This window comes from Ursus americanus, chromosome 17 (assembly GCF_024610735.1).
Source record: "Ursus americanus isolate L20-20 chromosome 17, mUrsAme1.1.p, whole genome shotgun sequence".
NCBI classification, from domain to species: domain Eukaryota; kingdom Metazoa; phylum Chordata; class Mammalia; order Carnivora; family Ursidae; genus Ursus; species Ursus americanus.
Window position 1 is genome coordinate 45,713,684 of NC_142143.1, and position 16,218 is coordinate 45,729,901.

The window sequence follows — 16,218 nt, forward strand, 5'->3', positions numbered from 1 at the left end:
AACTGATGTTACACTGTATGTTAACTAGCTGAAATTTAAATAAAAACTTGAAAAAAAACTTTCTTATTAAAAAACCAACCAACCATTTTTAATCCTGCATATCTCTATTTTTGTATTATCCTTAAAAGTCGACCTTGAAAAGGCTCTCAGTATTTCCTGTTTGTTACCATATGCTCCTCAGTCCATCACCTTCTGAATTTAATCCTCACTGAAACCTGTCTGACCAGAGTTATTGACTTCTTTATTAGTAAATACATTAACTGCTTTCCCCTAACTCATTTGACTTCCTGGCAGGATTTGACGCTGCTATCCACTGCCTCCTTTTGTGATGCCCATTCTCTTGGTTTCTCTGTTGTTTTCCAGCAGCTGATTTCCAGGTGGTTAGTCACGCTTTTCTTTATATTCCCACAGTGCCTAAGGGATTGTAACACTTACCATGTTCTATATTAATTATTTGTGAACTCCATAAGGCAATAACTGTATCTTATTCACCTTAGAATTCTTAGGCCCTAGTGAACTTTTCTTGTGCCCAATAATCAATGTTTGTTGAATAGTAAATAAATGAAAAACGGAGAACTCAAGAAGACTTGAGGCTATTTTTCCAAAGGTAGTTGAAACCAGCGAGACCTGTCAAAGCACACTGTCCTACAAAATCCTTCGCATCACAACACGGGGTTTTTTTTGTCCCCTGTACCCTCACCCGAATTTCACCTTTTTCACATTACAGCTTTCAGAATGTGATCTCTGGAACCCAAATTTGCTCTTTACAATTATTTCTACAGATTTCCTCTTTCTGCTTTTCTCCTGTTTCTCAGAGATTTTTTATTCTTTGCTTAAAATATTACTCTAAGTATTTTTGAAGTAAGATACATTTAATAAAATAAAATTAAGCAAATACATAAAACATATTGGGAACTTTTGTGGAAAGATAATGGATTGAATACATATCTTTTGCCTCCTCCTGAAACTCCTTTAAAGCAAGTAAAGAGATTTTCAAAAAGGCACACACCTTTAAGGAAAAGAAAATGGGGGGGGAAAAGAAAAAAAGTAAGAAGAATGGGAGGGAAGGCAAAACAAAATTTGAAATCTGGAATACAAATGGTGGTATAGAGCAGTCCTGAGAGCTAATAGCCCCCCGACCAAGTCTCAAGAATTTGTGTTTGTGGGGAATCTCTGGACATAAGGTGAAGGAGATGGAAGAGAGAAGCTAACAAAGACTGGTTGAGAGTCTGTTTCCTGGGTGGCACAGTTGGTCAAGCCTCAGGCTCTTGGTGTTGGCTCAGGTCACAATCTCAAGGTCTTGAGGTCAAGCCCCACTTGGGTCTCCATGCTCAGCATGGAGTCTGCTTGAGAGGAGATTCTCTCTCCCTCTCTCCCTCCCACTCGTGCTCTCTCTCTCTCCCTCTCTCTAAAATAAATAAATTAATCTTTAAAAAAGAAATATTAATATAATCAAGCAATTACCTGTTATTTACCACCAAGGAATAAAAGAGGAAAAACATGATCTCTGTTTTGGAGAACACTAGATAGAGTTGAAGGAGGAATACCATACAGAAAATAGGTAGATTAACGAAACATATGCTCGCCAGGTGCTAAGACCTCTGTCCCTTACTTAACTTTTAAAATGCTGGCAACAAGGCCTTTGTTTTCTTTTTCTTTTCTTTTTTTTTTAAAGATTTTATTTATTTGACAGAGAGAGACACAGCAAGAGAGGGAACATAAGCAGGGGGAGTGGGAGAGGGAGAAGCAGGCTTCCCACTGAGAAGGGAGTCCTGTGTGGGGCTCGATCCCAGGACCCTGGGATCATGACCTGAGCTGAAGGCAGACGCTTAACGACTGAGCCACCCAGGCACCCAGGCCTTTGTTTCCTAGTAGGCAATAGGAAGAACTTTCTCTGGGGAATCTGACCAGTCCGATGAGAAGAGATCTAAGGATCCCGGATGAAACTGACTCAACCCAGCTTGATCATCCTTCAGCAAAGTACACATGGTCGAATCCACATAGGCCCTTAAAACTCCAAATTAAACTTTTAGTTTTCCACTCCTAAATTTAAGTAGATAACCAAGGATTACCAAATAACTGAGAAATGCCTCTAATATGAAAGGTACAATTCAAAATAAACAAAATGGTAGATTAGACGAAACATAGGGAAGTAAAGTAAAAACTAACAAAACAAAACTATTATCATTATTATATTCAGATAAAATAAAAAATAGTAAACATGACACAAAACATTTAGAGAACAAAAGAGAGCTGTTGGAAATGTAAAATATGATAGTAGAAATGAAAAAAAATCAATTAAAAGGCCAGATGGTAGGGCACCTGGGTGGCTCAGTAGGTTAAGCATCTGCCTTTGGCTCAGGTCATGATCCCCGGGGTCTTGGGATTGAGTCTGGATTTGGGGGGTCCCTGCTCAGCGGGGAGTCTGCTTCTCCTTCTGCCCCTCCCCCTACCCCCTGCTCGTGTTCTCTCTCTCTCTCAGAAATAAATAATAAATAAAAAATTAAAAAAAAAGGTCAGATGTTAAAATCAAAGAAATCTCCCAGAAAATAGAACAAAAACCAAAGAAATGGAAAAGAGGAAAGAAAACATAAGAACATCTGTATTAGTTTGCTAGGATGGCCATAACAAAATACCACAGGCCGGGGGACTTAAACACTAGAAATTTATGTTCTCACAGATGTGGAAGCTAGAAATCTAAGATCAGGTTGTTATCAGATGTGGTTTCTCCTGAGGCCTTTCTCCTCATCTTGCAGATGATGACCTTCTCGCTGTGTCCTCATACGGCCTTTTATCTGTGCATACACATCATTGGTGTCTCCTCCTCTTCTTATAAAGTCCTGTTGGATTGGGGCCCCACCCTTATGACCTCATTTAATTACCTTAATTACCTCTTCAAAGACTTTATCTTCATATACTGTCACATTGGAGGTTAGGGTTTCAACGTACGAATTTTAGAGGGACACAATCCATTCTGCAACTACATCAGACGACCAGTCTAGGAATTCCAAAGAAAATGAAGAAAATGGAAGGAAGGAAATAGTCGATAAATGATTCAAGAAAATTTTCTTGTACTTAAGGTTATGAGGTTCTAAGCTGAAAGATCCTACCAAACACCCAGAACAAAGATGAAAACAGATCCGCATCAAGGCACATCATTTGGAACTTCCACAACACTGGAGATAAAGAGGAGATCATATGTACTTCCAGGTTATCAATTCAGAATGGCTTCAGATTGCTCAGTAGCAACACCGTAATCCAAGGGAGTAATGGATTTCCTTAGATTCAGTTCCCTAGGTAGTCCCATTTCAGTAGACCACCTTCAAAATTCTGAAAAGAATTGATTCCAGCTTAATATTCCATGCCCAGCCAACTACCAACCAAGTGTGCAAATAGAACAAAGACAATTTCAGACAGGCTAAGTCTCAAAAAAAGTACCTCTCATGTACCCTTTCTCAGGAAGATTCTGGAGATATGACCCACCAGAATGAGGGAATAAATCAAGGATGAGGCAATTATGAAATACAGAAAACGCAATAAATATCAAATATGGAGATAAGAGAATCCCAAGATGATGCTGAAAGAGCAAGACCAGGATGATAGGAATGTTTTAGGCGCAGACAGAAACCCGTCCCAATTAGATCTGGTGGGAAATCTTTGGGAATTACTGCTTTAAAAAGATGAAATTGGGGCACGTGACTGGCTCAGCCAGAAGAGTATGTGACTCTTGATCTCAGGGTCATGAGTTCGAGCCCCACATTGGGTGTAGAGATTGCTTAAATAAATAAATAAGCTTAAATAAATAAATAAATAAATAAGCTTTTAAAAAAGGATGAAATTGACAAAATCCTAGCTGCATCTGAAGACTTGAGAGATTTAAGTACTTAATACTTAATGTTTAAACATTAGACCTAGAGTTTGGGAGGTAAACCAACTAGATACACAGAAAACTAAGCAAATTTAAGAGTCAAGCAGTTATTAGTTCTAGGGAAAATACAATCTTCCATTAGAGAAGAAAATAATTATGGTTATGTAAATACTGAGTATTGGTCTAACAAAAAATATATAATTACATTGGAAGGATGGGCACTGGGGAAGGGTGCCATGTGTGATGGAGATAGAGGAGGAGGAAATAGAGCCTAATCCTTAACTTCTATAATGGAAAGTCAATATCCTAATAGTCCAGGATGATGGAGAAATCAAGGAAATGTAATATTTGCCCAATACTTAAAAGCATGGAGGTAAATATGAAAAACATTAAACTAAAAGAGTAGAAAGCAGTTGCATGTGACAGGGGAGAAATGAGGACGTACATCTTTCATAAATTTTGTGGAACTATCTGACTCTGTAAACATTGAGAATTTATAACCTTATTAAAATTAAAATTGATTAAAAAATATAATTGCATAATAGACATGCATTTAATTGGAAAACATTGTATCTATGAATGACATTAGTCACTCCTCATTATAATTTTTATTAATTCCCTTTCACAACTTCTAAGTAAATATTTTTTAAATGAGTCCACTGTGGGCGCCTGGGTGGCACAGTTAGTTGGAAGCCTGACTTTTGGTTTCGGCTGGCGTCAGAATCTCAGGGGTGTGAGATCAAGCACCACATCGAGCCCCAAGTCAGGCTCCGCATTTGGTGGGGAGTCTGCTTGAGAATCTCTCTCCCTCTCCCTCTGCCTCTCCTGCTTGTTCTCTCTCTCTCTAAAATAAATAAACAAATCTTTAAAAAAATCATAAACGAGTCCACTAAATAAAAGTGCAAGAAATGTGTTCAGGGCTTAGTTATAATTAATCCCACATAAAGAGCTAAGTTATCATCTGGAATATCACTTTGCATTTTAATAATACCCTGGGGTAAAACTAAGTAACATACAAATTGAGTTTGATTTTTATTCCATTTCCAAATAAGAATAGAAATTTAGTTTGGGAACTTGACTGTATGAAAATAACAGGTATAAATAAGAAATGACAGTTATCAAAAACATTAAGCAAAATCTCCAACAAACATTGCTTTCCCTCTTCAGCCAACTTTTGCTAATCTCTGGTTGTTTCTTCAGTCAGCCTGTGTCGCTGAGCTATCCTGGTGCTTTCTGGATATATGCCATCTCTGCATCTGAGCCATCACTCATCAAGTCTCTCTCCCCTACCTTGACCAATTCTTTATACACCTTTGGGTGACCTAATACGAATAAACCCATATTTTTTCTGGGTTTAATCATGTTAGAATGGTTCCAGAATCTTGAAGCCTGAGGCTGCAACTGTGTTGGGGACCTCTGCTGCCCTCCCATGGCTGGTCTATGCATTACAGTCACATAGTCTTGAGACCTGACCCTTGGAATCCCAGAAGCTGTTACACTGCAATCGTGTGGTCCTAAAGAGTAAGAAAAATCCTAGAATGGTCAACATGGAGGAATATACTAAATAATCAGAAAGAGAGTCATTTGATCAACTGTTTACTGAGCACATGTCATGTTCCAGGCATTGTTTCAACTGTTTGGAATATAGGTATAAACAAGAGTAAAAAAACTCTGCCCTCCTTCCTATCAGAACAGTGACCCAGTATGACGTGTCAGAGATGTAACACAGTTAAAAGGGTGTGCAGATGTGGAGGAAGGGGTAGCCAATGAAGGATATCAGAGCCTGAGTGGAGAGGGTCTACTCCATGGTGTGGCAGTGTTGGGAGATTGGTTACATATAGACAAATTGATCAAATACATACATGTACTAAGGATACATTATAAAGCTATTAAGGACAATGGATAGCAGGTTTCTTACTATCAGAGAAGGAGTTAATAACATGGAAAAGGAGAAAACTAGAATGAACCCTGTGGTGTGGGACTGGAATTGGAGATACTGATATGAATTCAATATAAATAGATATAGTGATCAATATTGTGTAAATACATATATCCTCTAGTTCTGCCCACTGGCGGGGCCTGGAGACAAAGACACTCTAGTGCCTCGATCTTGTTTTTCAAATACCATTGCCAGGGCCACCTGGGTGGCTCTGTCGGGTTGAGCACTGGACTCTTGATTTCAGCTCAGGCCATGATCAGCGTCATGAGATTGAGCCCTGCATCGGGCTCCACACTCAGTGGGGAGTCTGCTGGAGATTTCTCTCCCTCTCCCTCTGCCCCTCCATGCACACTCGCTCTTGCTCTCTCTCTCTCTAAAATAAATAAATCTTTAAAAATAAATAAACAGGGACGCCTGGGTGGCATAGCGGTTAAGCTGCCTTCGGCTCAGGGCGTGATCCCGGTGTTGTGGGATCGAGCCCCCATCAGGCTCTTCCGCTATGAGCCTGCTTCTTCCTCTCCCACTCCCCCTGCTTGTGTTCCCTCTCTCGCTGGCTGTCTCTATCTCTGTCAAATAAATAAATAAAATCTTTAAAAAAAATAAAAAATAAAAATAAACAAATACCATTGTCCACTATGAGGAATCAGTACTTTTTGGAGAAATGGCTGATTCCAGCGCTGGAGCAGGGAAAGAACAAGGTGAGTCTTAGCACATCTGTGCCAGAAAACAAGAAAGTGCTCAGGAAAGATGGGGACATGTCAAAACGACACAGAAGCTAGCTTGCAGAGATGCTCTACTAGCCAAATTACGGACAATGTGAACATCAAAAGAAATGATAGTAATGGATTGCAATTCACTATAATTTGAATAAAATAGGAAGCCATGGGTCCATATTGATATAATAAATAAAGGCATGAATTGAAAATTTGATAAGGAACAGTCTCAAAGTACCTTACCCCTTCGCAAATAGTTCACAATGGAGGTCACTTAATCGAATTACCAAAGTAAACATCATCAGTAACAGAACATTTCAAAACTGCGTGCCACCTGAGAAGATACAATGGGAACAGCACAGCATCATTTCTGTGTACTTCTGCTAAAGATGCACAACCTAACCTAATCGAGAGAACATCAAAATAATTTTAAGACATTTTGCAGCATAACTGGTCTGTGGCCTTCAAAATTGTTAAAGTTGTGAAAGGCAAGGAAAAAAACTGAAGAAATGATATAGACTGAAGAAAACTAAAAAAAAAAAAAAAAGGCAACCAAATACAACACATAATTCCGAATTAGATCTTTCTATTGTGAAGAATTTATGGGGACAATTGATGAAATTGAATGGGATGTAAAGGTTAGGTGGTAATAATGTATCGATGTTAACTTCCAGATTTGGGTGATGTTTTAAGATTATGTAGGAATCACACGCTGAAGGATTCATGGCCACATGGGCACCAATTTACTCTCAAACTGTTTAGAAAAATTAAGGCCTTTGTACTGTACTTGTAAATTCTGGGGAAATTGAGTTATTTCAATGTCTTTAAAAAGTGGGAAAAATCTGTTATTTTAGAAGTTATATTTCAGCAAGAAGAGACAAATAAATTAGTAAAATATGTAGTCTATCAAATAACTATAGGCTTGAGTTCTGGGCACGCCCTCAATCAGAAACTAAACAGCAGAGGAAAGGCCAGGCAAGGACTAAGAAGGGGCAATCCATGAGGCGGGATGTGATCAAGGAGAAGCTGAGGGAGAAAAAGCTTTCTAGAAGTATGAAGTGGTTCACTTGGTCAAGTGCCACTGAAAGATGAAGGGAGATGAACAGAGATCACTAGAATTGGCCCCAAGAAGTCTCAGGAGGATCCTGAAGGAGAGGTTTCAGCTGACTGAGGACAGCAGCCAGGTTTAGAAGGTTTGAAAGGAGAACAAGAGGTGAGGTCATGGAGTCAGTGTGTATAGAACTCTCATCCCACAAGTCAGAGTGATGTGGTTAGACGCTCGTGTGGGGGTAATGGAGTGTCTTTGTAAGATGCAAGGTTACCAGAACATTTTGTACAACAGCAGGGGATATCCAGCAAAGAGAGAGAAACTCAGGATGCAGGAAACACTCCGCTAACTTGGAGTGGTGAGAGGGATGCCATCAGAGATTGCATGTGGAGACTCTGGCATTGGCCAGAGTGGAGGAAGAAAGGATGTGCCCACGGGAAGGTGTGACCTCTGTTACAGTGGCAAGGAGGGAGAATTGCGTATGAGCTTGCTTCTGTTTTCTCAGTGTAATGTGAGGTCAGGTCATCTATTAAGAACAGAGACGGTGGAAGGTGAGTGGTTCGATGTGTGTGCTGGGGCTTTGAAGAGAGAGGAAGAGAAGTAAAATAGTAAAGTCATTTTGGGGAGTGGGCACTCCAACACAGAAGGAGTGCAGAGAAGTGACTCAGATGGCCATGCAGACTGAGGGCCCATTAAGATCTGTGGTTATCAAAGTGAGATCTGTCAGAATGCTTGTGGATTTTTTCCCAGCAATATCCAGCTGTTTGGGTACAGGTAAAGATATAGGATATATCTTATACTAGAGATGTATTCGATAGGTAAGTCTTCAGATAAGTTTTCACCCACATTATTTCTATTAGCAAACTGAATAATTCTTTTTCAAATACACATATTTTTTTCTTCATAGACACTAGCTGGATTTAAACAAAGAAAGACAAGTTATGAGTTGCAAAGCCTTTAATGATAATATTTGTATTATTTTTATAACATGCATAATTTCACACCTGTGGTTAATCAGCAATTATTTCAACACTTGCAAAGTCATTTGCCTCAAGATTTAGTCATAATGCGTGAATGCAAGTTAATAAAATCAAAGAACAGCAGAACAGCAACAGCTCATCTAATCCTTCTTTATATTCTTTCATGATCAGAAAGATGCATAGAAGGGTTCTTTTAAGTGCCAAAATAGATTGACATATAAACTGTCAATTTATTTTTAAAGCAGTATGAAAGCAACATTTCTGAGAAAATACTTAAACAAAGGTCACACTTTAGAAAAGCAAAATTCTTAATTCGGGCTCTCTTCATTTTTAGCCATTTGGCATTCTGCTCCTCTTTAAAATTTGTATTGCCCAACAGAGAGTGGTTTTGGTTTGTTTTGTGGTTTTTTTGGTTTGTTTTGTGTTTTTGTTGTTTTTTGGTTTTTTTCTTTTTTTACTGTTTTTGGAGATGACTGAACAGATGCCTATTCAGCTAGGATTTTGCCTAAGATCAGTTTGTTTTTAAGATAATCTTTTGTTACATTTTTATAAACTATTGGGGAGTACTAAAGATTAAGTTGCAGTTATTTCTTTAAGAACTGAATATCCTGGAGATGTATTTGATAGGCAAGATTTTATTTTATTTATTTATTTATTTTAAGATTTTATTTATTTATTTGACAGAGAGACAGCCAGCCAGATAGGGAACACAAGCAGGGGGAGTGGGAGAGGAAGAAGCAGGCTTCCAGCGGAGGAGCCTGATGTGGGGCTCCATCCCATAACGCCGGGATCCCGCCCTGAGCCGAAGGCAGACGCCTAATGACTGCGCCACCCAGGCGCCCCCTATAGGCAAGATTTTAGATACGTTTTTACCAGCATTATTTCTATTAGCAAACTGAAAAATGTTACAGGCTATCAAATAATAGATACATTCGTAAACATGAAGCTTTTTAGAAGAAAGACCATATTTTGTTCCTGCTTCTGTAAAAGTGTTATCGTTTGAAAGAATGGTCGTGTGACCTTTCACTCAACTACTGCTCCCTTAATATGAAAAAGAGATAGAATGAGCTGCAGAAAGAAAACTCCAGTTACACTCCACAATTCCGAACATATTGAGAGACATCTCGGTTTTCACAGTGTGCTCTCCATGCCACCCTGTAGAGAAAAGTGAAATAAACGTTGATAAGGTTAAAACATATCTTCATTGTAATAGACACACTTCACATCCTCTGGGAGAACAGAATGTTTTACTGGTAAATGGATGACACGCTCCAGATAGATTCCAGTATTGCTATTTATTAAATGGAGCTATGTACACCAAGTATGTCACTTCTCCCCGGAACCCACACGAGAGCACAGGACCCTGAACATGAACGTTGATCTATGCATTCCACAATAGCAACTGCACAGTGCTTTCCACATTTACTTAGCTCCAAAAGCAATTTCAAGATAAGACAAGGAACTGGTAGTATGTTGAAAATCTTAAAAACTCTAGAAATCCTCTAAAATAAATTGAAGGGGAAAAGAGTAAGATTCTGAATCAGATGAACCAGGTTGTTTCTACGAAACTCATTGCTTAGGGTAAGTCTAAAGCTGCGGTGTTCAGTTCTCAGCAGCATACTTTGGTCTTCGAAAATCTCTCACTTCTTTCTTAACACTAGGGCAAAATAGCTGTCCCTATTTATATATTTATTTATTTATTTATTTATTTAATCTTTTGAAAGAGAGAGAGAGGGGTGGGGGGAGAGGAAGGGCAGAGGAAGAGAGAGAATCTTAAGCAGGCTCCATGCCCAGTGCAGAGCCCAACACAGGGCTCGATCCCAGGACCCCAAGATCATGACCTGAGAGAAACCAAGAGTCGGACGCTCAACCAACTGAGCCACCCAGTCACCCGCCCCACCTTAATGCTTAAACGTACCATGCACGAATGCCATTTGGATCACTGACAACCCTCTTTGCACATGCTACAGCTTGAGTGATGTCATCTGTCAGCAAAGCTGAAAAAGAGGTGGTGAGGAATGAAAACAGCTTCCATAGAAATTTCATGTTAAGTTTAGGTTTAGTGAGCTTTATTCTCTTAGGAGGATGACAGAACATTAAGATTATTTTCCAAGAGTCCATTTATCTGTGCATGTTGGGGGGGGGGAATTTTTCTTCATTCCATCTGATTTGGCATGAAATAAAACATTCTGTTTCTCATTTACCAAAGTCATGGGAAACTCTGGAATTGTTAACTAATGTGACAGAAGGTTCTCTTTTTACTATTTACTAGGCACTGTTAAAACAAAACAAAACAAAAAAGACCCAAACAAACAAAAAACCAAACACAGACTAACAATTTTTAAATCAGCAGTTCTACTACTGGAAATTTTATCCTAAAGAAATAATAAAAAATGTACCCAAAGATGTACGCACAGGACGTTTTATAGCATTTAACAAAGGGGGAGAAGCTGAACAACCTAAGTGCCTACCAGTAAGAGTTGGACCAATAAGTTACAGAACATTTATTTGTGGAGTTCTTTCCATCCTTTAAAAATAATACATATCTGTATTTGTTGACATAAAAACAATTTTGTGTGATAAAGAGCAAGCTGTAAAGCAGTATATATAATACGGCTTCATTTTTCTTCATGCACATTGCTTACATGTTTGTATGTACGTACTTTTGTGCTTGATATAGCTTTACATTCATATACATGATTGATACATATTGTGGAAGAATATATACCGAAAGTTACCAGTGGTCATAAATCTCTGGATAGTAAGGATTTTTATTCAATGGCCACATATTATTATATAATACAAGATTTTTAAAAAATAAATTAAAAATAAACTATCTGGATACAAAATGTATTCTTTTTTTTTTTTTTAAGATTTTATTCATTTATTTGACAGAGAGACAGCCAGCGAGAGAGGGAACACAAGCAGGGGGAGTGGGAGAGGAGGAAGCAGGCTCCCAGCAGAGGAGACCGATGTGGGACTCGATCCCGGAACGCCAGGATCACGCCCTGAGCCCAAGGCAGACACCTAACGACTGCACTGCCCAGGCGCCCCACAAAATGTATTCTAAGACTACTCTTGTCTATTAAGAATTTTAACATTAAAAAATTTAGCAATATCAATTTTACAATGCTTCTCCAGTATTTTATACACTAAAGATTCCACATGTTGTTTCTATTTTTTCTATAAGTTCAATAGAATATTTGTTTCACCCCAATTAAACAAATCCACAAATTAACTTGTTAGGTATAACAATAATTATATAAGCACTGTATTTTCCCAAGATGCTAACTGAAGAGTTGAGAAACGAAAAGTCACCATGTTTCTAATTCACTTTAAAATCATGCAGCAAAAAGAAAAAAACCCATACACATAAAAAAAAGTAAACATGACAAAGTGTTAACAACTGTTAAAGTATGTCATAAGCATACGGCTATTTATTATACGAAAGTCTCTAAATTTCTATATACTTAGGACATTACAAAATAAAAAGTAAAAACAATTTTTAGAAAAGGGCCACAGAACCAAATTATCCCTAAACCATCCCAAAGGCAGCGAGAGAAATGGCATTGTTTTCTACAAAGCGTCAATACATCCATTTATGATAAATTAGTAGATCATTTTAGAAACTTGTGTACATTAGAAAAAATGAACTTTTTATGATATCACCAGCTCTTTAACTTCTTAGGGAATTAAGAGGAGGATCATAGTTTCTAGGCACTGAAATAGAGTTTTTCTAGGTCCCTGATGAACCTTTCAAGACTTTTTCATTTGTACTGAGCCTCTGTTCTCGTGTCAGTATGACCAGAGGAGCCCTGTGTCATCACTCAAACATCATCTTGTCTTACCGCTGCAGGGTATGCGACAGGCGTTCACGGCTCGGGGCGTTTTGCCATCATTACACCAGTAGCGGCTATTGATCTGAAATATCCCATAATCGGTGCTTCTGCTTCCGGGATTGTAGTTTGTAGCCCTTGTGTTATAACTACTTTCCCATTTGGCCAAACACACCCCTGAAAAAAACTTATTTTTAGTAAGAAACATCAACATCACATGATGTATTTTGCATACCATAATCAGTTCCATTTTGCTATTCTATTTTATTAATGACTTACTTTATAAATATAAAGGTATGTTTTCCTTGTAAAAAAATATATATATATATTTAAGATTTTATTTTTTTAGGTAATCTCTTACATCCAACATGGGGCTTGAACTTACAACCCTGAGATCAAGAGTTGCATGTTCCACTGACTGAGCCAGCTAGGCACCCCCGAATATATTTTAACATTTTAGTGAGAATCCTTTTGTTAGCAAATCATTTTGTAATACTAATGAACTAGATAACATACTTTTAAAATATTAAAATAGCTATTTCTTCCATTGCCATTACCCTTCCCCTGCTCCCATCCCTCAGGCAAGGTTTAGCCTAGAATGGAAAAATCAACAGAGTTGTTGAGTGGATTTTATAATTAACAGCAGATACATACACACACTGATGGAAAAATGCTTTTTATTAGGAAAAATAATTTTCTTGGAGAAATAAATTTTCTTAAGCTACCTAAAGATGAATTTTGTTATCAAATCAGAATCTGAAAAACAAGAGATATAAATAGGAAAGACTAGTTCATGCATCCATCCACTCGTTCATTCAAAAGTAGTTATCGGGAGGAAATGTTTGAATTCAACCTGAAAAATACAGTGATCACATTGACAAAAAAGAACCAAAATATAAAGTAACTTTTACTTGGCCATATCTTGAATTACGTGGAAGAAAGTGACAAACAGTTAATAAACAATACTGAGTAAGAATAATAAAACACTATTACAAGCTGCATTTCAGGGATCCTTATATAAACAGTCACCGAGGGGAAATAGGCTGCTACTGCCCCTGCACTGAGAGTTCAACATAGGGTTTTCAAACTTTGCTGTTAAAAATCTCATGTCATGGCCGAAGAAAATACTCATTGCTCTAGGTTCATTATCCTTGAAACCAAGTTCCAAACAGGAAATGCTTGGCGTCAAGCACCAAGGACTTGACAGGTATCCCAGATGCTCAGCTAGACCTTTTAGTCAGCCTACATGTGCCACCGAGTCTGAGGCAACCGACAAATTTAGCGGCACCAGAAGAGCGCAATGGTCCTGGTTTCCTTAGAATGGCAGAGAATTTTGCCCTCCCATGCCCTCATTCCTTCATCTGGCATATCCGATTCTAAAGAAACAAGTTGATATTTTTAACCATTGTAAGTATACAGACCCTCAAAAGAAACAAAAGAAGTCCATTCATTCAAAGCCTCTTTATTACTATTCACCCTCAACCTATCCCACACCTGGCTAACTATTTGGAAGTAGGAAGAAGAGTTAACTTACAGTTTGCCAGGCTGACACCTTTAAAGCCAGCCAGCCCAAGTCTTTTCAGAGTTCTGGCCAGTTCACACCTTTCAAAGACCTTGCCCTGGGCGGTGATGGAAAGGAGGAGAAGCCCCAGAAGAAGAAGAGCCTTCATGTTGACTGGGAAGCCAGACCTCTGGGCTGACCAGGGAGGGTTGTCCTCAGTATTTAACATCTTTTAACTTCCTTCTTCTCCTAGTGGTTTGGGGGTTCCACACTTTGAGAGATGTGAAAAACAGGAACTCTTTATTGGTTCACTGACTTTAAAAGCTTTTTTTTTTTTTTTTTTTGAAAAGAGCTATTCTGATGTCCTAAGAATTAACCTACAGGAAAATGATGAAATGGCATTGTTTAAAGAACTGGCTCAGGAAGAATTGGGAAGTGGGACTGTTTGCAAACCAGGAACTATCTCCTGTTTTATTATGAATTTGAGCAACTACAAAGAAAAGAAGAAGAAGAAAAAAAAAAACCCTGTGTGAACATTTTACACAACAGAAAAAGAGCTCCAATTTTTGATTTTGCATTCACTGTGTTGTCTTCATCTTTTTCATTCAAAATTATTTTCTATACTCTTTCCCCAAAAGCACATAACATGTTATCTATCATTTTAGTGGGTATATAGCATGATACCATATTGCTCAGCCATATCCCACTCTAAACTTTTTGTTGCTATTATGCATTTTTTTGCTTATAAATCAGTGTTTTACTATTATAAATAAGCCTCATGTGAACAATGTTTCTAACTTTTTGACAATGCCTTATCTCACATTTTGATCTTAGAACATAAGGGGTCATTTTATTTTATTTTATTTTATTTTATTTTTTTAAGATTTTATTTATTTATGTGACAGAGAGACAGCCAGCGAGAGAGGGAACACAGCAGGCGAGTGAGAGAGGAAGAAGCAGGCTCCTAGCGGAGGAGCCCGATGTGGGACTCGATCCCGGAACGCCGGGATCACGCCCTGAGCCGAAGGCAGACGCTTTAACGACTGCGCTACCCAGGCGCATAAGGGGTCATTTTAAAGCAAGGGAATTTTATAATCAAACCTAAAGAACAGTAGCAAAATATGCCACCTGAAAATCTTCCCTTTGGCACAAGGATTATTTTGAACTGAAGGCAACTGAGAAAAAGCAGATCCAAAAAATCTCCCTGCCTTCCCCCTATATACCTGAAAACAGAACCACCTAGGTTTGTACGGGGAGTTAATCACTGACAACTCTACATGCTTATCACTCCCAAGACAGCATCACAGGACTTCACATAACAAATTTTACTGACTAGCTATTATCTTCCAGTGGCCACTAAATATTTATCTTCCCAGAGTTTGCTGCCCTTAGAAGCCTAAAAGTCAGGGCGCCTGGGTGGCACAGCGGTTGGGCATCTGCCTTCGGCTCAGGGCGTGATCTTGGTGTTATGGGATCGAGCCCCACATCAGGCTCCTCTGCTATGACCTGCTTCTTCCTCTCCCACTCCCCCTGCTTGTGTTCCCTCTCTCGCTGGCTGTCTCTATCTCTGTCAAATAAATAAATAAAATCTTAAAAAAAAAAAAAAAGAAGCCTAAAACTCTTTTCCTCTGTCTTGTCATTCTTCTAAAAATGTATTGTTCTTTGGTTAAGATGGTATATAAGCCCAAATTCTGGCTACCTCTTTGAGTTACTCATCCCTGTATTTCTCTCAAATATATATAAGATATCCACATTCCTAAATTTACTTTTCTCTTGCTAATCTCTCTTGTTTTAGATATAAAAGTCCAAATCTTTAAAGGTATCTCTACTTCAATTGTGACTCCAAACCAATAAGCCTTTTTATGGCTTAAAATCAGTAAGCCTTTTATGGCTTAACCATGGACACAGAGAGAGTGCAAACGATATGACCCTCTCAAGATGCAGAGCCCCTCCCAAGATAGCTTAAGAAAGCAAAGAGCCTCACTGTCACAGGTGGTAAAGAAAGTTCTATCTCCCACAGAGGAGACACTTTAGTTCTACAGATCCATGAATCTGTGTTACCAGAATGTGATACTGGAATAGGAATTTTCCTAGCACAAATGAGGAAAGGATAATAGAGACAGCAACAGCCTCCTAGCCTGCTAGCCTGCTGCCCCGTGCAAGCCTGACAACACGCACTCCTCCCCTTCCCCCGCACAGGTGGCAGAGACCAGAGAGAATGTTCTCACTAGATACAAAGCCAGGTTCTCAGTACCTGAAACAAGACAAATGAAGAGTCTCATCTTATGATTTTTATCCTTATGACAAACAATATAGAAGACAAAGGAAAACAT

General features: G+C 38.5%; 1 protein-coding gene across 1 annotated transcript; it reads right to left on the minus strand.

The window, feature by feature from the left end:
• Positions 1-8,507: 8,507 nt before the first annotated feature.
• On the minus strand, positions 8,508-14,140 carry LYZ (lysozyme). The gene is made up of 4 exons (XM_045789616.2): positions 13,919-14,140; positions 12,397-12,561; positions 10,467-10,545; positions 8,508-9,703 (listed from the first exon to the last, which is right to left on the minus strand). The coding sequence occupies exons 1-4, from the start codon at positions 14,112-14,114 to the stop codon at positions 9,637-9,639; spliced, it is 507 nt and encodes a 168-aa protein (XP_045645572.1). The 5' UTR covers positions 14,115-14,140; the 3' UTR covers positions 8,508-9,636.
• Positions 14,141-16,218: the final 2,078 nt, after the last annotated feature.